Source organism: Stegastes partitus, unplaced genomic scaffold (genome assembly GCF_000690725.1).
Source record: "Stegastes partitus isolate 25-593 unplaced genomic scaffold, Stegastes_partitus-1.0.2 Scaffold24, whole genome shotgun sequence".
Classification (NCBI taxonomy): domain Eukaryota; kingdom Metazoa; phylum Chordata; class Actinopteri; family Pomacentridae; genus Stegastes; species Stegastes partitus.
The window spans coordinates 685,092-699,426 of record NW_007577755.1 but is presented as its reverse complement, the minus strand read 5'-3'; the positions used below and the strand labels follow the sequence as shown (position 1 = coordinate 699,426).

Sequence of the window (14,335 nt, the reverse complement as noted above, 5' to 3'; positions counted from 1 at the left end):
AGGATGACTCACATCTGTTTAATACAATTATACTGCTGGGGAAGTTACTTCTAAAGTTTGACACATTCCAATTTTGCAGCTGCTCAGAATGAAGCAGCTACGTTTTAACTGAATGGTCAGAAAATTAAATCTGCGACAACCTATGAATTATATTTTATAAGATAATTGAATGCTTTCTACAAAGTAACAAGTTGCATTAGTTGACAAATAAACATAGTGGAGAAAAATGAAGAAAAAAAGCAGCATACAGTGGAAAAGGACCTCAATCTGTACTTACACTGTGCACAGCAGTGTAAAACAAATATATCAAAGTGTTTGAAATGTGAGTGTCACTCACTACAGGCCTGGCTGGAGCAATAGGCTGAGGGGACCCAAAGGTTGGAGGAGCCGCTGTCAAAGATGACGGTGAAGGACTGAGGAGGGGTACCGATGGAGATCACACCATAATAGGACAACTAGAGGAACACAAGAAAACAGATTAACAAAGAAATCAACTGGATTTGAAACGGCAACAACAAAACACAGTCTAAAGCTTCCAACTGTTGTGGACGTACGTCGGCGTCGTTGGTCATCGACTCAGTACCAGTCTGGGTGAACTTGACCATCGGGCTGTATGGGTGCCTCTTCCTGTACTCCTCCCAGAGGCCTTTCTCCTTCAGGGTTTGCCTGGCAGTCTTACCCTTGATAAGGGGCATCCTACACACAGCAAAGCAAGCAGAGAATCAACAATAAAAACTGCACAAATGCCCTGCATTTTACAGGAGGAGAAAAGTCAGCTCAGCTTTGGCCAAGTCTGAAAGGTGTGACAGTTCAAAGCAACATGGAGCAAGACAGCCTTTAGATTTACCCCACAGCAACACTTGATCTAGAGACTGTTTTTTTACAGTTCAGCCAATTCAAGTGTAAAATGTAAAGAAGATAAATTATATTAAAGGACCCGGTTGCTCTTTCAACCAACCAGGTCAGACTTACTTATGCAGGCATTCGGAGAAAGCCACGAGGGCTGACAGGACGACAAGCCACTTCATGTTGATGTCTTTGCTGTTGGACTCAGTTGAGTGAAGTTCCAGTTGCAGAGTCCAGCCCTTATATACAGTGAATCAAGGTCGTGTCACCAAAATGCCCTTCTGCGTACCTTGATATCAAGTATCAGCTGGAGATAAGAAATGAGTGATATGGCGATAAACGGTTCCATATCAAGAGCAAACATCAAATTAAACTGGTGACCAGTGAAAACTTTTGCTAGTTTTGTGGAGATCCTTTATTGCATCTATTCACTCCGACAGCCAACTGACTTCAGTGAAACTTGTATTTTATGTGAATTTACACAATGTTGTTGTTGCTTACTATATTGTTAAAATAATGATCATTAAAAAGAAATTAAACTTGATGTATTTTAACCACCATTCATTTCAGTGCTTTTGTATTACTGAGGCCAAATCCTGGTGTAGCAGTGCTGATGTGTAACTCAACAAACTCAAAAGCAAAGTTTAGAAGCATAAATGTTTCTCCTTCTTAATGCCAGATGACTGACTTTCATTATCCATAACATATTTAAATATATTGTAAATTTAATGTTTAGTGTTAAGACTTCCACGAACAGTTAACGTGTTGATATGCAGATCAGGTGGTTTGATGTCCAGACCTTCTGTGTAACGCTGATATAAAACTTTCCACAGGTTTCTAAAGGTGTGGACTGGGGTTATTTGGGCAGGGTCATCTGATAACAGTAACACACAAAACAAAGGCACGGCAACAAAGACACAATGGCATGAGGTGCGAGCAAAGAATAACGAAACGGTGACTCAGTGACTGCGCAGAAGCTTACTCTAAACCCAGCGTAAACTTTAGTTTGACTTTGATCGTAAAGTTCATTTCATATCATGTTTACATAATTAATCCTATACATCTAAGAAGCATTTATCAAAGCACAGCAGTGGAAAAAAGTATTTGTTATTATTGCAATTGCACAATGAAAACATACTCCAGGACAAGTAGAAGTCCTTGTGGTCAAAAGGCTACTGAATTGACAGTAAAATGTGCTTCAATGTTATCAATTAAATGACTCTCTATGCAAGAAACTGGCTGTTGTCAGTCAGTTACCACAAGTAAGCCTGCACAATAAAGTTACTGCGATAACATGAAACTCAGTCATTAAGGGATTTAAATGTATACAAGGAGAAGGACATTAAACTCAGTTCTCCATTTTACAAACAGCAAATGAAGAGAAGCTAATATGACAGAAATATGATCTGTCTTATGGTCTTGCTGATTCCTGTTAAAATTCCGTGCTGCAGCACTTTGGATCAGCTGGAGGCTTTTTGTAGAGAGTTATTGGGACATCCTGAGAATAAGGAAGTATAATGATCCAGTCTCAAAGTAAAAAGTGCATGCACTCGTTTTTCAGCACCGCCTTGAGACAGGATGTTGCTGATTTTGACAATATTGCACAAGTGAAACAAGGCAGTCTGAGAAATTTGCTTCATGTTTGAGTTGAAGTACCGCACATAATATATGTTAAATACCTGCAAGTGTTCTCACGGTATCTCTTGAGGCCAAATGCCATCTGGAGTAGCTTTATGGTTAGATAGTGTATTTCTGATGTGAAAGAATACAAAAACTTTAGTTTGGACTGAATTTATTAGAAGACAATTGCAGGTCATCCAGGCCTTTATGTATTTAGAACATGCTTTAAGTTTGAGCAACTTAATTAATTCATCGGGCTTCTTACATAAATGACGCTGTCATCTACATATTAATGAAGCTTTGTGCAGTGTTTCAAGTAATAATGGTACTTCTAATACCAATACAGCTGTTATTATGAATACTAATAATATAGGAATGTGATTTATGTTCCCCTATGTTTCCCTCTAGAAGAGAATGAAAACAGTTTCACTGTCAGAAACAAAATTAGATGTTAAAATGGGCCAAAACATATGACCTTTTACACCTATTGTTTTAACTTTAATTGCGTCTTCTGAAATGTATTTAGAACACTTCTTTTCAAATGAATGACAGTTACATGCACAGCAGCATGGTATCACATTGCTGTTTAATTAATGTTTTATATGTTAAAGCTTGTCAAGCTTCTTATCACTCTCAAGACTGTCTATTTATGAAAAGTTGAAGAAAAAAATCTCCTGTTAAAAATGTTCTGCTGAATTTACCTTTGGCTGGCACCTCCATAAATCAAAACGGTCGCACAAGGTCATAATTTAAATGCACCGACGCAGAGACTGATTATGACCTTCCTCATAATCACACTGCGATTAAAACCGCTTCCTACGTAACACACATTAATCAAATAACATGAGTTGAACATGGAAAAAACTCCACAGAGCACGTACCAGACGATAATGTTGTTATACTTTTATTGACAATAATACTTGTACATTTTATCTTGATAAATTAACATAAAATTTGCAGCAAAAAAATGCAGATGTTTGATTAGTTCACAAATAAATTCCTGGGTAACCTTGGCTTTACAATTATAAAGTGTCTTGTTAGTAAGTTACATTGTCTTAGCATCTCTTTATCATTTGGTTGTTGAGTGCATCAGTAAAATCCAAACTGTGTATTTCAACACAAAGCAAACAAAATGAAGAGTACAGTTAGTGAAGATGATTCTGATCTCAAGTCTTCCCTTTGAAATGTTGTTTTCTGCTGTGCTCGTCTTGATCTCAGTGTTAGGGCATCTGTTAAAAGTCCATGTTTTTGAAGTCGTCGGTACATCTGTACTTGCTGTCAGCGTACCTGGTGCACACCAGGTGGGGGAGACAGGGGCAGGTGTGATGTTGCCTTTTTCCTGCATAGGGCACCTGAAAGAGTGAAAAAGGAGAAAATAAGGGTAGGAGGATAATCTGACAGTTCAAATCCCTCATCAGCTGACACGTGGAGCTGCAGGTTTGGAAAAAGAGTTTTCAATAAAAGTGTGAGTTTCAGTGATGGATGTGGTGTTAGCCGAACTAATTGTTGCCTCGTCCAGATAATCAAAGAGATGTATGACTCTGATCGCCTCCTTCACTGTCGACAAGATCAATAGTCCCTGCAGTTATCAGCAGCTTTTCTAAAGCTTCAGTCACTCTGCCAGCACTTGATACAATCAGAATTTTTGAAAACAAGGATGGGAACGAGAGGAAAAGGCATTCGACTGTTTGTGTTTTTGCGTGATGAAGACCGTGACGCAGGAAGATTATCGACTTCACATTTCTCCCCACCTTGTGGCTGAAGGGGTGGCATTCGTCCCCTTCCACTCCTCTTGGGACGCACATCCTCAGACCCCTCAGCCACAGACTGACAGCACAGCAGAGACCGAAGCCACACTGCACATCTCTCTCACAGGCCTGCAGGGCAGATGGGGAGACGAGATGGTAGAGGTACAGACAGGAAAGCATAAAAGGACCAGAGAGACACAGAGAGATCTTTTAATGCCAGTGGGTCAGTTTTATTTGTATTTATGCTGATAGAGGTGCTCTATTAGGTTTAAATCTATTGCGTTTTTACCTGTTGCAACAGAGCTACTTTCTCATGTTCTTACACTTAAAGTCAATTCATCTATTGCCTGTCATCTCCCTAATCCATTTACAAATGAATATCAATCAGAGGACTGAGATAATTTCCTCTAGGTTTTCCAGCGGAGGAGGATGTGGACTCTTGACTGTCATTTGTAATCATATATCATATATATTTAATCACATTTATATATGTGTGTATATGTAAATAATACATACATATTTATGGTCAAGAGCAAATCATTTTGGTAATCAATCAGTTCTTTGTCATTTATCTGGCAAACTTATCCAACGGTTGCTAACTTCTGCCGCTCAACTGTGAGGATTTGCTTCTTTTCTCCATTTATGTTGCCACAAATTCATAATCTTCTGGTATTCAGTTTCATTTCAGACAAATGATTCAGTTTGAGGACGTTGTCTTGGGCTCAGGATACTTCTAATGAGCATCTTTCACTATTATACATGTTACAGAATATATGGTTGAATAATTAATCAAAACAATTATGAAGAGATGATATGAAAATGATAGGTGCAGCGGTAGTAGGTAATTCAATGATTTATTAAATCACGGTCTCAATACATTACATTATAAAAGAGAGAACGAAAACTGTTACAGAATGGGAAGACAGTAATAATGTCAAATGTCATTTTTAATTTTGCAGTACTCGAAAAATGTATGTTGCTAATTAGACAGTCCTCTTAAAAACTTAGACTTAACATTGAAGCAGCAAAGCCAGAAAAAGCCAAAGTCACTCACCCCTGTGATGACGGCTCCTCTGGAGCAGCTCAGAGACACCAGCAGGAAGGACAGCAGCACCGCCCTGAAGCTCATGACAGCAACAGGAGAACTGGACTCTCTCAATGCCCTCAACAGTGAGCAGCAACCGCAAAACAGACTCTCCGGCACGTCACACTGGAACCCCGACTCTTCAGCCAGTCATGAAGGTTCTCAGAACTCCTTAGAGAGAAGCCTGACTCTCTCCCTCTCTTTATCTACCTGCGACCCCCCACCCAACACTCTCCCCTCCCTCCCGGCTCTGCTCCCTCCTCATGTCTAAGATCTCCCCTCCCCGCCTGTCTGTTCTGAAGCTTCGTCGTCTTACTCATCTAGATGACAGCTGATGAAGGCTCACTGTATAAAGCAGATCTTTGATTGTTGTGCAGTGTCTGACTCTCCATCTCCTTTCCATCAGTATTCATGACTCAAGTAGTTCAAATGAACAAAAACATGTATAAACAATATATGACAAAGCACTGCTGAGCTGTTTTCCATATAAATTTCATCACTTGTTGAGCTGTTGTGGAGAACAGCTCAGACAGTGATGAAATTGATATGAACTAAAGTGAATCTGGCACCACTTCGTGAGACAAAAGGGCACAGGTGCAATGAAACCCTGAATTATTTGTCCGTCTGAAGGGGCCAAGACAAAACGAATCAAAGTCAAAGCTGCATAATGAGTTTATTGAAATTACCAGAGGCTGACTCATGGACTAGCACCATGTAAAGCATTTATAGGAAGAGAAATGACGTTCATTATATTATATTATATTGAGGTATGTGTGCCATGATGTCATCCACTGGGACAGCTGTCGTCAACTGTAGATGTATGTCACAAATGCATCCAAACTGAGAAAAAAATCATACAAATATATGAAATTAATAATCCTGGCCCAGCAGGAATAAGGCACCCTTCCTATATGCTTACTCTTAGTTCTATTTTAAAACTCTACTTAAACTTTTTTTATTGTTAGTACCAGCAATATATTGCATCTCTTTTGTAAATACCAAGAATTTGTCACCGTAATTGTAAATATCAGCAATTTTGGCACCTTATTCCTTCAACCAGCATGATTTGCAAGTTTATTGTACGCTGTTTTGTACGTTGGTTTCCTTATCTTTCTCAAATGTAACAATTAAGTTGTGTGAACAATTGGATACCTTGAATTTCCCCCAAGGGGGTGAATAAAATATCTATCTATCCAATCTATCTCTTTATCTATATACAGCAATACATTTGCATGTACATAGAGCGTGAAGGTTACAAACTAACCTAGAAAAATATCAGTTTTGATTGTAAAATCTGTTATTTCTATTCAGAAAATGAAAATATTTTTGAGACTTTTGTTACTAATTTGCACTAAGACTGCGTATTAAGCAGTAGTGTCACTAAATGCATCCCAGAATAGTTACAATGGGTCTTGATGTCCCTGAATTATAGCAGTCGTTACATAGTATGGCAGGGTGCTGATACACTCTGAGTCAGATCTCTATTTGGAGTTCAGCTCATTTATAAATTGACAGTAGCTGTAAAGTGGATATTTGTTACAAATAATGGGATGTTGTATTTATGTCAGCCTCACTTTGAACAATATTCTTTGTATGTGTGTGTGTGTGTGTGTGCGCGTGCGCGCGCGTGTGTGTGTTATGCAGGTGACAAGGGAAGAAGATATGATGTGAATCTAGTAAATTATTCTGCATTCATAAACTTGGACTGGTACGTGTGTTTGCCTACGTGCACGCTGGGACAGTGATGGGCAGCTGGTTGTCAGCGGAAGCAGGCGGGTTGTGATTTAAGCCGTGAGGAGAGAAATATGAGCGAGAGAGGAGGAGAGGCTAAGATAGAGGAATTAGAGGAGAGGAGGGGCAGCGTACCCCATGGGTTAGTCAGCAGGACATTACCCTGCTGCTGCTCAGGTGATGGATTCCTCCAATGCAGCAGCCACATAATTACATTCAGCCATTTCTGCCCAGTCAGCAGGAGCACTGAAGCCTCACCGTCTTGGGACAGCCAGCAGAAATCATGCAGGATGGTGAGCCAAGAGGCCTCAAGCTAACTTTTGAAGAAAACACATTAACAAAATCCATCAACAAGAAGCTGCAAGAAACAAGGATCCTGCTTTAAACTCATAGTATTAACACCATATTTTATGTTCAATAAGAAAGGCATTGTAAAGGTCACATTATTTTGGTGAACGTATTAAGCATTTATTATGCAGAATAATGTTTGCACCATTCTGCTAGCATTACTCAAATGGTAACTGGGGTGGTGGACATTATTGTGTTTCTACATGTGATTTCAGTATGCAGTGATAAGATGATAACGTCAGACAAAAACGTCACATCCAAATAACTGTTTTAAGACTGAGGATGATGTGGCACCAGAGCTGTGTTTGGCATCTTCAACTTATTTATGAGAGACATCAGAATGTGCTTCCTCATGCAATCCTTGAGAATACAGTGGAAACTGGATTATGTATAGAGTTAACGAAGGACAAAGTGATCGAATTGTATATCAATGTGTCAAAATCCATCTCTCCCAGAGGGTGGGATGAAGACACTTAGAGATCAGTGATGAAATATTAAGCAGCTGGGTTTCATTACATAACTGCTCCTGGTTAGAAAACTATATGTTTATACACATGTCTTTCTCTGTTAATTGTCAGTAATTGTATAAAATTTTAGAAATATGCTTACACTATCAAACTTGCATGTAACCGTTTTAAAGCTTCATCTATTAAATACAAAGAAAATATTTTTGAAATTACATAAGTAGTTTTCTCTGTTAATTGTTACTAATCGTATGTACATTTTAAAAGTATGTATACAGCGTTAAACTTGAATTTGAAAGCATCGTCTATTAGAAAAAGGGCAATATGGTATTAAAAATTATCTAATTCCTTTAAAAATGTGGAAATTTTGGGTCTATTTTACATCAGACACGACATCTATCTATCTATCTATCTATCTATCTATCTATCTATCNATCTATCTATCTATCTATCTATCTATCTATCTATCTATCTATCTATCTATCTATCTATCTATCTATCTATCTATCTATCTGTGCACACATTGTACATAATGTAATGTATACTACACACACACATGTCCTGATAACACTTTGCTTGTGTGTTACTTGGCTTATTGTTTTACGCGCTTCGTGTAGTTTGGTCTTCATGGCGACCCTTAGCGCACGTGACGGTCACCTGACTGTACCCGGAAGCGTCGAGGAAGTAGACAACAACAAGAAGAGGTCTTCATGCAGCAAACTTGATTTTCTGAGTTATTTACGATCGTTAACTATGGAGTCGACCCTCGAACAGCATCTTGATGATACGTAAGTTAAAACCAGGCTGTGACTCTGTTTTTATCGTTACATTTTTGACGTTAACAACGACTTTTCGCTCCTTGTCGGTGTTTTTGGCAGCATGAAGAACCCAGCGGTTGTCGGTGTGCTCTGTACGGATCAACAAGGACACAACTTGGGCTGTAAGACAACTTTAGCTTGTTTTTTTCTGTCGGAGTTTAATGGGAAATGCATTTCAAGTGTTTTCACGCTGAGCGGACCTTTTACTCAGTGTTTGTCAGGGAAAAGTTAACCCGAGCTAGATAGGGCTCCACTTTTAAAGGGTTGTTAGCTCTAACTAGTGGCCTTACTAATTGTCAACACAATTCTTAAAAATGTTTTGTAATCAGTTACGTGTCATCAATAAGAGCACAGTCCAGAGCACATTTAAATATATATATATATATATATATACAAGTGTTAGTCTTGGTGCTTTAAAAATTACTGATTTATTACTAAAATAATTGATGATTATTTTTGATTGACACATCAGTTTATGGTTGCAGCTCCACAAACAAAGGTAATTTTAAACCTGATGATGTTGTAAACAGTGCGAAACCCAAAGTGTTTCACATTTTCTGCATTGTTCTGTCTACATTTGTGCTAATTTTTTTCGCACGCTTATCAGCAATTAATAATTAAACCATTATAATTCTGCCGTTGTAAATCTCATCAAACAGATATTAAAAAGTTCAAGTGTCCTGCAGTCTTTTCCCACAAAATAAATGCTTGTGCAGAGTAAATAAAATAATCGAAAAGCAGTAGGTGTCTTGCTTTAGGAATTGTTTTCACCACTTAACCTATAAGCCATTCATAAGCTATTATAAGTGTTGGTAAATGTTTTGTTAATCCACTAATTAGAGCTTTAAAACCCTACTAATCCTACAAATGGTACCGTATCTGAACGTGGTACCAGCTTACCTTTGATTAAACTTTGATTAGCTCATATAAAATTACCCAAGCTCAAACACAAATGAATCAGTTAGTAGTAAGTAATTTTCCAAGTACAAATTTCCAGAATCTGTTTCTCAGATGTGAACATTTTCTGTTATTCTTCGTCTTCTGTGACAGTCAGTAGGCAGTGGGCATTTCTGATGACATTCCAATGACCAGCTGATAAATCAACAAAATAATAGGTTTGTGGAAAATTAAAATAAGTTAGTTTTAAGCCCCGCTTGGAACATTTAGTTCATGAGTAAAATATTAATTAATTAAACAACCAGTTCATCACTGAGAAGAAAATAAATGTCTCCAGTATTTATTGAAAAATACTGATTTATTTTCAGATTGGACATAACTTAGGTTTTAATTTTAACACCAAAATGCTAAACATTTGTTAGGTATAATTAGGGTTAATTTCATAGAGTGGGTGTTGTCCCTTCCATCGACAGGGAAGAGATGTATGCACATTTGAATTATTTTCAAAAGCAGAAAGAAATGCACTTGCATTTGTGAGAAAATGTATTTGGAATTTGAGAATATCACACCATGTTTTGAGAATCGGGATTATTTACGATGTTTTCTGTGAACTAAAAAAAAAAAAGATGAAATAAGCAATCATTAGCTCCATTATAATCACCAAACCCAGGTGCCAAGGCTTCACATGGAAAATGCACATTTTTAAACGTGCATGAAACAAACAACTCATTTTGTTCTGTCAAACTGCGTCACAAGCGCTGCAGGGTTTAATCATAGTCACCAGGGTAACCGCTTAACATCGGAAATTACACGGGATAAATACATGCTAAATGAATTAGTGACGAAAAATGAAAAAAGTAAAGTTATTTATGAGCACCACTGATAATAAGTAGCAAAGCCAGATGTAGCAATTGTGAATACTGGCTTTTAGTGACTGAATGCCAGCAAATGTACTGATCAATTTAGATCTTAAAAAACTTTTCATTATTTGACTGAGGTGAGGTAAAATATATTAGAACTGTAACTGCACTTAGTTTGCCCTGAACACCCAAACAACATGCCCCGCATATCCAGGCCAACTACAGGAGATGTATGAATGGAAGTACAATTTCACATGTAATATGTCCAAAACAAGAAAACTTTACAGGCTGCATACAAAAGGATTTTAAAATAAAAGCTACACATTCATAGAAATATACGTATTTGCTTTTCAATTGAGACTTAGATGAGAAAATGTATAGCTCTGACATGTTTACATAGTAAATCAGAAGATATAGGCAACAGCTACTTAGCTTAGCGTAGCATTAAAACGGGAAGAAACACTAAGTCTGGATCCGTCTCAAACTAACAAAATCAGTCTGCAAAGCTCACTAACTAACACATGATACTGTATTGTGGTTGTCTCACCAATACAAAAACTGAAGTGTACAAACAGCAAATTATGTTTTATCGGGATTTATGTGTAGAAATTTTTGGTCAGATACAAAACTTCCTGAAATTTTGTTATAAATGGGAATAAACCACTAGAGCCTCCAGGAAATTGTCCCAGATTGTTTGACTGGGATATTTCACAGCAGTAAAACTACACTCTGTTTGTCTCCTTTTTAAACAAAAAGATGTCAAAACATTCATCATATAATAAAGTCAAAAACATATTGATTTGGCTTCTCAGTTGTGAAATTCAGCTTTGGAAAGAAGCAGTTAGAGTTTGCAAATTCGATTTTAGTTACCTCAGAGGGAAGTTAATGTTTCTTCAGTACTGCATAATCATAATACTATCTGTTTTATTTCCAGGCCGCGGCTCCCTGTCTGACGAACATGGCGGTGTCGTGTCAGTTTTGGCCAAACAAGCTGCAGCTCTGACCAGAGACCCAACTGACTCTCCAACTGTGTGTCTGGAGTCTGAGTCAGGGTGAGAACTGACACAACCTTCTGTCTTTTTTGCTTGACTGATTGCATCTGAACTCCTTTATCTCTGTCTCAGTGGATTTAAGGTGTGTCTTTGGGGGCTTTGATTAATGCGTGTAGAGATCGATAACTCTAGAAGAAAGTGTTGAAAGAGATCCAGAATCAAAGATTGTGTTTATAACCCCCAAACCTTTAGCCAAGGAGGTTATTTTTGTGGCTATACTGCCACCTTCTGGACTCTGGAAACCATCATCTGGTGGACATGTATCAGTAACTTCAGCTCTCCGCTGTACTTAGGATTGTTAGAGAGAAGTGATCTAAAATGTTACACCTTATAATGATTGCATAGAAACTGTGTATGGACATGCTTGTGACTTGTTGGCAGCTTTGAATGTGTGATATGAGGACCGTACGTGTAAACACTGTTTGTAAATAGATGACTTGATAGCTGGAACAAATGTCAAATTTTGAAAAGAATTGTGACGAATAATTTAATTTGATCCTGTCATGAAACATTTCTATCCTGATGACAATCCAGGATGACAGTGCCTCCATCCATGAGGCACGAGGGGTCACTGAATGCTTTGATGATTCTGAAAATGATGCAAATCATTTGCTGTGACCTTTGCAGTCACCACAGCCAACCAAAATTAACACCTATTGGATATTTAGGACTGACATGTTTGCTCTCAGGACTGCAAGGTGTCTCGGTGGTTAGCACCGTTGCCTCGCAGCAAGAAGGTTGCCGGTTCGCGTCCCAGTGAGGACACCTGGGATCTTTCTGCGTGGAGTTTGCATGTTCTCCCCGTGCAGCGTGGGTTCTCTCCAGGTTCTCTGGCTTCCTCCCACAGTCCAAAAACATGTTGAGGTTAATTGGTGATTCTAAATTGTCTGTAGGTGTGAATGTGAGTGTGCTTGGTTGTCTGTCTCTAAGTGTAGCCCTGTGATAGACTGGTGACCTGTCCAGGGTGTTCCCTGCCTTCACCCTAAGTCAGCTGGGATAGACTCCAGCCCCCTGTGACCCTTGTGAGGATTAAGCGGTGTATAGATAATGGATGGATGTCTGCTTGCTCTCTTAACCACCGTTATCAAAACACAAAATGTACATACAAACAAAAACTTCAAAACTTTCAAAAAGCATAAAACATTGTTTTCATACGTGGTGTCCTAGAATACTTAATAAAGCCTTTTGAATGGAGTGTGTGGCTTAAAGCATGAGTGAGCTATACATTTCTAAAAGGAGTGTGTCTCTAACAATCTCTATATTTCTTAAACATAGCAAGATCCATACATTACAATTTATAATATAGAGAAGACAGTGAGAAGGAAGAACTTGGTTTCACTTTATGAAACCTAAGCAGTTTCTGGGTGTTTTTGGCTCTTGTCACATTTTTACTCTCCGTGGGCTCATTGTTTTTGCTGCAATATAAAGTCCTCCACCTCTATGAAAACAGCGCAACCATGGCCAGAAGTAGAGAGAACTTAAAAATGTCGTCTGTGCAGTATGAGACAGCTATAATACCATAATAGTTAAAGGGGAAAAAAAGACAGATTATTTTTTTAAAAATATCTATTTTACAAAAATTTAAAAATATGACTTTGACGTGTACGTTTTTTAAAGTTCCCACAGGTGATGCCGGTACTGGAGAAAATGGTGACTTTACATATTATAGATATTTTACTAGTTGCTTTTTTTGTTTGTTTCCATGCTTGTCCCCTGTCTGCTCTGTGTAAACACAGCCTGCAGTTCAGCCCAGTTCGGATTAGGTTTGCTTCAATTCCCAACAGAATGACATTTCATGGATGAGTAGTTTAAGGACTGTGGGAAAGCTGAAAATTCTACACTTTTCTCTGTTTTCACAGTTTCTAGCTCTGATAAATGATGATGTTTTTTCAAGCTAACTTGCCTTTCAAACCTTATGGTGGGTCACTTCATAACAGGCAGAAAGCGTCGATAAAACCAGACTCAGGGAGGGTCGACCGTCTGCCTCCACTGGCGGAGCTGAGAGGGAAGCAGAGAGCTCTGACAAACAACAAACAATAAACAACGAGCTGGTTGGGGGAGGCAGTAACCACAGATCAGAAACATTGCAGCTCCAGAGCAAGAAATACCTGCTGTAAGGTGCAGGGAGAGAGAGGACAGAGAGGACAAACCACTGGAGAGGCACAGTTAATAACATGCAGCAGTGGCATAAATGCATGGAGAGCGAGAGCTGAGGAGAGGGGGCCCAGTGCATCATGGGAGCTCCCCCAGCAGCCTGGGCCTCCAGCAGCATAAATAAGGGATGGTTCATGAAGATGGTGTTGCTAAAAATAAGTCACAGCATCACAATAATAATGCTTTTTAGGAAGTTTTGTGGAGAGAACGTGGTAATGATTGGTCAAAAAATAGCTACGGATATGTAGTATAATCACTTTCAATTAATCCATGTTGTCTGTAATTATTGTTTATCAGGTGAATGTTTGTCTTAGTACATTTCTTTGTGGGTTTTTTTGTAGAAACATTCTGGTGAGGAGTCACGGCACCATCACAGTAGCAGTTCACAAGATCGCATCATGAAGACAACAGGATTCACTGAGGAGTTTTATTGTAAAGAAAGAAACACAGTCGAAGAAAGAGAAATCTGGAGTCTCTACACTGATCCACTGTGTTTTTGTTGTTGTATATTCAGATTCCAAACGCTTATTAATTTTGTGTGCTCTTCCTATCTTTCTGTAAGTCACGCTATTCTACTGATGTCATGTACAGAACAGGGATTGTCTCATGTTACGTGCAGCCATGTTACTGCTGTGTGTCTCTTGTGTTGGCTTTTATTCCCAGGCAATCATGCACAGAATAACAACCCTTAATAAACTTTAACTTGACTTTGA

General features: G+C 38.5%; 3 protein-coding genes across 3 annotated transcripts in view; 1 reads left to right on the top strand and 2 right to left on the bottom strand.

Annotated features, from left to right (window-relative positions):
- Positions 1-1,028, bottom strand: part of LOC103368080 (pepsin A-like) — a 2,741-nt gene extending 1,713 nt beyond the window's left edge. The window contains exons 1-3 of the mRNA XM_008296332.1: positions 973-1,028; positions 555-696; positions 338-455 (exon numbers count right to left, since the gene is read on the bottom strand). Coding sequence (XP_008294554.1) covers positions 338-455; positions 555-696; positions 973-1,028 — 316 coding nt within the window. The remainder of the gene's footprint in view (positions 1-337; positions 456-554; positions 697-972) is intronic.
- Positions 1-14,335, top strand: part of lamtor5 (late endosomal/lysosomal adaptor, MAPK and MTOR activator 5) — a 27,068-nt gene extending 12,733 nt beyond the window's left edge. The window contains exons 3-6 of the mRNA XM_008296355.1: positions 8,510-8,629; positions 8,720-8,781; positions 11,351-11,468; positions 13,964-14,335. Of these exons, the coding sequence (XP_008294577.1) occupies positions 8,510-8,629; positions 8,720-8,781; positions 11,351-11,468; positions 13,964-14,024 (361 nt within the window). The 3' untranslated portion in view covers positions 14,025-14,335. The remainder of the gene's footprint in view (positions 1-8,509; positions 8,630-8,719; positions 8,782-11,350; positions 11,469-13,963) is intronic.
- Positions 3,522-5,343, bottom strand: prok1 (prokineticin 1). Its single transcript, XM_008296344.1, has 3 exons — positions 5,269-5,343; positions 4,218-4,343; positions 3,522-3,818 (listed from the first exon to the last, which is right to left on the bottom strand). The coding sequence occupies exons 1-3, from the start codon at positions 5,341-5,343 to the stop codon at positions 3,699-3,701; spliced, it is 321 nt and encodes a 106-aa protein (XP_008294566.1). The 3' UTR covers positions 3,522-3,698.